Below are 6599 nucleotides of genomic sequence, written 5' to 3'. Positions count from 1 at the left end.
TTAAATAATTTTTTCCCTCCTAGGTCCCAAATACTTTAAGGGATGGGCTATAGATGAGAATTTTACTACAATCTTTATATTTGTCAAGGTGTTTTGTTAAATATTTTGCTGTTATCTAAGGTACACACTTTGGACAAATGCTACTCCACATTTGCTACAGATATGAGGTCAGAAATAAAAAATGTCAGAAATTTGAATACAGTCTTGGACACATTCTTTGGGTTTCTATATGCTATAAATCCTCCAGTGTTTTTAAAAGGTTTGATCAATGCCCAAAAGCTTTGCAAAAATTTTTCCGCACCTCCTCTCACTCGTATGAATTCTGAGGTGCTGAGTAAGGTGTGAACAACTATTGGAGACTCTGTCACCTATTTTACATTTATACAATTTCTGTGCTATCATATCTCTGGTGTGAAATAGTGTTGAACTACTGTAAAATAGGGTTGATTCATCCTTAAAGACACTGATGCAATGTTTTCATTCTAAAACTTCTCTCCAGTATAATATCTATAATGTTTAGTAAGATGTCATCTTCAATATTAAAAGCTTTGCAAATCTTCACATTTATAGGAGTTCTCTCTAGTATGGGTTCTCTGGTGTCTAGTAAGTGATGATTGTTGATTAAAAGCTTTCCCACATTCTCTACATTTGTAGGGCTTCTCTCCAGTGTGAATTCGTTGGTGCTGAGTGAGTGATGATATGTGATTAAAACTCTTGCCACACTCTTTACACTTGTAGGACTTCTCTCTAGTGTGAATTTGCTGGTGCTGAGTAAGTGATGACTTTTGACTGAAACTTTTGCCACACACTGTACATTTGTAGGGCTTCTCTCCAGTGTGGATTCTCAGATGCTGAGTAAGTACTATTTTTTGATTAAAACTCTTGCCACATTCTTTACATTTGTAGGGCTTCTCTCCAGTGTGGATTCGCTGGTGCTGAGTAAGTGATGATTTGTGACTGAAACTCTTGCCACACAATTTACATTTGTACGGCTTCTCTCTAGTATGAATCCTGTTGTGGCAATAGAGATGTGAGATGCTATTAAAAACTTTGCCACACTCTTTACACTTATAGGGCTTCTCTCCAGTGTGGATTCGCTGGTGATGAGTAAGTGATGATTTGTGACTGAAACTTTTGCCACACACTTTACATTTGTAGGGCTTCTCTCCAGTATGAATTCTGCTGTGGCGATTCAGATGTGAGTTTATATTGAAACTTTTGCCACACACTTTACATTTGTAAGGCTTTTCTCCAGAATGAATCCTGTTGTGGCAATTAAGATATGAGTTTCTATTAAAACTCTTGCCACACACTTTACATTTGTAGGGCTTCTCTCCAGTATGAATCCTGTTATGGCGATCAAGATGTGAGTTTGTATTAAAACTTTTGCCACACACTTTACATTTGTAAGGCTTTTCTCCAGAATGAATCCTGTTGTGGCAATCAAGATTTGAGATTCTATTAAAACTCTTGCCATACACTTTACATTTGTAGGTCCTCTCTCCAGTATGAATCTTGTTGTGGCGATCAAGATTTGAGTTTCCATAAAAACTCTTGCCACACACTTTACATTTGTGGGGCTTCTCTCCAGTATAAATTCTCTGGTAATTTTTAAGGCTTGGTTTTTGATGGAAACCTTTGCAAAATTGTTTACATATGTAGGGCATCGCTCCAGGGTGTGTCCACTGGTGACAAATAAGATTTGAGCTTTTATTAGAAGTTTTGTCACATTCTTTGCATTTGCATGGCATATCTCCTGTATGAACACTGTGATGTTGAATAAAGTTCTCGAGTACATTGCATTCTTCACATTGGTATATCTTCTCTGCAGAATAAATTTTTTGGTGTTGAGTAAGGGTTGAAAAACTTTTTAAGGCTTTCCCACACTTTTTACATTTACAGGTCTCTCCTTCAGTCTAAATCCTTTGATACTTAACAAGTTGTAACTTTTTACTAAAAGTTTTTTCACATTCTTTAAATTTGTAGAATTTATCACTGTCATAATATCTGCTGTGTTTAAAAAATACAGCAAAGCATTTGCTTGCTCAATATCTTCTATACTTATAGGGCTCTCTTTCTCTATTAATTTTCTTGTATTAAGCAAGCTCTGCACTGTGGTTAAGAGCCCTTTCACATATCTTACACTTGCACGTTTTGTCTTAACTATGAATAATTTAATGAATACTAGTTTTTGATAACTAAAGCAAGACTTTCCTACATTTTTCATTTTGGTAAATTTTCTTTAGAAGAGGACTAGGATTTCTCTATATTCATAATTTTTATCACAAATGTAAATATACTGGTTTTTACTAAGGGTAGAGACATGGCTTACTGTGTTACTTATAGCATTGTCTATACAGTACACTTTCCAGAAATCTGAATCAGAATTGTCATTGAGCAATATTGGGTAAGTAGATACTTTTCTACAATTCTTAATATTATCCATTTGGGCACAAGGAGAAATTAATCTTTTGTTTCAGAAAAATGGATATTTTATAAAGAAACTCCCAAAAGGATCACTTTCAGAAATATCTTTTCTGTGCAAATGTTTGACTGGAATTTTAAATCAGTGCTACTTTTATAATTGGCCAAGTTAAAAACTGATGTATGGACTAGATTTCAAATTTTACACATTGCCTTTCAGTTCAAACATGGCTGTGGATTTATTCTTAAGGAAATATAACACTCCTCAAAATAATTGGAATACATTTAATTTTTATTTCAGATATTAATTTTCTCTGGTGTTTTTTGATAATAAAATTTTTATCTTAAATAGGGACTACTGATTGATTTTGTCTATAATACAATTTTTGAACTTTACTCTCACCTATATTTTCCCATTTTTTTTTTGGTTGTAAATAGTCAAAGTCACACTTTCCATATCTTCCCTCTATCTCTTTCATTCCTTGCTCTGGGAAAATTTCTCGAAGATGATGAGAAGTCATAGCTGAAATAAATAAAAATAACAAACATGTTTACTTACTGTACTGGGCTGAGTATATTTTGCAAACCTAAGAAATTACAGCAAAAAATAACATCAGCAGGGGAGTGGATTATTAAATCCAAGTCCATCATTACTGTAGAAATATATAAAGCAAATAAAAATACACACAGAAAATTACTTTGAAGATTTTCCTAATCATTTGTGTTCACAGTATCAAAGATGCGTACATTACTATGGAGAGTAATATAGTAGAAAAAAATACATTGTGTTACACAAAGATTTTCCTCCTTTAGAATATATTTTCAAAATCTACCAACTTTCTTCTGTTTCAATAAAGATAAAAATATAAAACATGTGAATATTTGGGGACTGTTCAAAAAGGTGTTCCTGCTTACCAACAGAAAAAATCATGGCTAAATCAACTGTAAGCAAAGTTATGAATCACTCAAAGGGAATAGTCAATTATCATTTAAAAAAAGTTTACTGAACTAAACCAATACACACAAAAAAAACCAGAATAAAAATTAGTCAAGAATTGTTAATTGGGGCTGGGGATGTGGCTCAAGCGGTAGCGTGCTCGCCTGGCATGCGTGCGGCCCGAGTTCGATCCTCAGCACCACATACCAACAAAGATGTTGTGTCTTCCAAGAACTAAAAAATAAATAAATATTAAAAAAAAAGAATTGTTAATAGTAATAAGCAGAAAATGTATGTTTGAAGACATAAAATGTCTGAAAGAATCAGGGGTGGATGTACATAGCAACATAGGAGGTTGAACTAGAGGATCAAAATTTGAAGACCAAAGTAAAAAATTCAAAGTGCTAAATTGCCCTTTTGTTCTCTTTCCAGTACTAATAAACACCTCTTGGAAAATAGAAAAAAATGAAACATCCAAGCAGCTCAGTTTTTTCCAAGTTGTAAAGACTCAAAGTAGGTTTTAATCCAAGTTTTAAAACTCAGAATACTGAGAGCATCCAAGAGAAAAAGATGGGTCACCTAGAAATGTGTAATTATATAATTGTGAAATCCTTATGGAATCTTCACAACACAGGAAGGAATTAAAGTCTATTTATATTCAAGAGATGAAAAAATAAAATTACCAAGAAAGACATTATATTCACAGCTACTACCTTTCAAAAGAGAAGAAAAATAAAAACTTTAAACATATTAAAATACACACACTACTCATCAACACTGGATCTGTTCTCCAAATGTACTAAAGCTAATCCTTCATAATAAAATGTAAATGCCCACCATCATAAGTCATATGAAATTTTAAACATTTTTTGGCAAAACAATTCTATTTTATTGTAATGACAGGTCTTCAAACATGTAATTTTGCAATAGAATTTGAAAGAAAAAAAGCATAACAACAATACTGTTAATAAGCATATATACCTGTAACAATAATATAATTTTAAAAAGACACATAAGTATATTCAGTTTTTTAATAAAGTGAAGTCAAGTTGATACTCATACAAAGTATAAGTAGGAGATTCTTCATTTTTAGAGTTTTTGTTAGCAAATGCAAGATTACAAAATTCTGATCAAAACAAAGCTTGGATATCTGAATTAACTCTAAATATTGCAATTGTAGGTAGTCTACAGGATACTCTAAATCTAAGAATGCACAAATACTGAAAGAAAAAGGATATAATAATGAAAAATACAAAAGTGATCGAACAAAACCTGAGCTTAAATTATAGTACACAAAACATAGTTTGAGAAAGTTATAGGACATAGAAGACGTTTTAAATTAGAATTTAAAACAAAATTTAAAATGAAAGAATTTATTCTAATTATATATTTTACAAAATGAATGTAAATAGGTTAACTGAAATGTCACAGAAAGAATACTGCACAATTCTATTAACATGACATCTCTAAACTAAAAAGGAAGCTTTCTGAAAAAAGGAGAATAGTTATGTGCTGAGGAGACAGAAATGAGTCCTTGCTTTCTAGACATTTTTTTTTGAGATGTAAACTTTGTACAGATATATTGCATAACAATTTAAATTAATTATACTGAACTGTTTATTTAAAATTTTGGAGACAGTAAGTTTTATTTTGTGGTTTTGATTACAATGAAAATAAATAGATAAAGAGAATGGAAACATTTCTTAAAGCTACATTTAAAATAATGTTGTCTTTATCGTATAAATAAGAACAAGCTCATCAATATACAAATGATGAACATGCATGTAATCTCAGCTACTAGGAAGTCTGAGGCAAGTGAATTGCAAATTCAAGACATCCTCAATGACTTAGTGAGACCCTCCCTCCAAATATTAGTGAAAAGGAGCTTGGGGTTTATTTCAGCATGAGAGTATCACTGCCATCAATCCCCATTACACTTATACATAGAAAACTTCAATATCTATGTACATGAGCAGAATAAAAATCCAATCAAGATAAAATACAAAAGTCATGGACAAAAGAGACTTAATATTTTTACAAGCAAATGCACATATAATATTATTGGCAATAAACAAGAATCATATATATCTTAGTTTGTGAAGCAATTAACTGATATCAGGACACTCAGTCTATAACATAGAACCTACTGTACACAATTAAAAAAGAGAAAATAATAATTAAATGTATTATTTTACAAATCCTCTCACTCAAATGAAACTTACACCATCTCTCAAAAACAGCAGTCTTTGTCCAACTTGACATTCATTTCATGGCAGATAATTTCACAGAAAATCCATTACACATATCAGAATGAACACTGATAAGGAAATTTTAGTGAAAAAAATGTACAAATAAGATTAGAGAAACTGACTTATGATAGTAATGTATTACAATGGGTGGACCTAGTGGTCTCCAGAAATGTGCAAAACTTCCCTGCAAATGATGGAAGAAGGGCTGGAGTTGTACAGTAGTGTTAGAGAGCTTGTCTAGCATGTGGGAGGCCCTGGGTTCAATTATCAGCAGCATATATAGATAAATAGGAAATTGATTAACAACTAAAAATATTTTTTAAATTATAGAAGAGCCTTCAGATAATATTAACACTCGCAAGGCAAAGGGAGTGTTTTGTTGTTAATTTGAATGTATGGATGAAAAGCAGAATATTACATAATTTTAAAACACAAAACACAGGACAGGTTTTTCTATGATAACAAGAGAAAGAATTCAAAACTTCTCAAAAATATTTTCTGCTGGATAATGTCTCAATGAACCTTTTTGAATTTAGGCTTCCTCCTCTACCTCAACTATGTGCTCTGCTATATGTGGGCCACAGAATTTGACATCACTACATTCCTCTAAGTCAACCATATGTCAAGTGAAAGATATATATCATGCCACCAAAGGAAAACATTAAGGATGAAAGGAAACATCATTAACATTTTCTTGTCAGCACCAAGGACTAACCTATCTTGTTTATTGAAAGCATAAATCTGGAACACATTCTTGTGGAAAAGTTCCCAAAAGATATACTTCAAGGAAAGAAAACTAAACAATATGATAATTAAAAATTTTTAAAGAAAGGTATGCTCACCCACAAAGACTAGGTTGCTGTAGTTCTCCAACATCACTTCTCTATATAAATTCTGCTGAGCAGAATCAAGGCATTCCCATTCCTCCTCAGAAAAATCAATAGCCACATCCTTGAATGTCAATGTCTCCTGAAATAAAAATTGTTAGA

General features: G+C 32.1%; 1 protein-coding gene across 1 annotated transcript in view; it reads right to left on the bottom strand.

Moving 5' to 3' along the window:
• Positions 1 to 539: 539 nt before the first annotated feature.
• LOC144371205 (uncharacterized) overlaps positions 540 to 6599 on the bottom strand; it is a 60464-nt gene continuing 54404 nt past the window's right edge. Inside the window, exon 5 of the mRNA XM_078033635.1 lies at positions 540 to 1916. Within this exon, the coding sequence (XP_077889761.1) occupies positions 540 to 1916 (1377 nt within the window). The remainder of the gene's footprint in view (positions 1917 to 6599) is intronic.

Source organism: Ictidomys tridecemlineatus, chromosome 16, assembly GCF_052094955.1.
Source record: "Ictidomys tridecemlineatus isolate mIctTri1 chromosome 16, mIctTri1.hap1, whole genome shotgun sequence".
Lineage (NCBI taxonomy): Eukaryota > Metazoa > Chordata > Mammalia > Rodentia > Sciuridae > Ictidomys > Ictidomys tridecemlineatus.
This window is presented reverse-complemented; position numbering and strand designations above follow the sequence as displayed.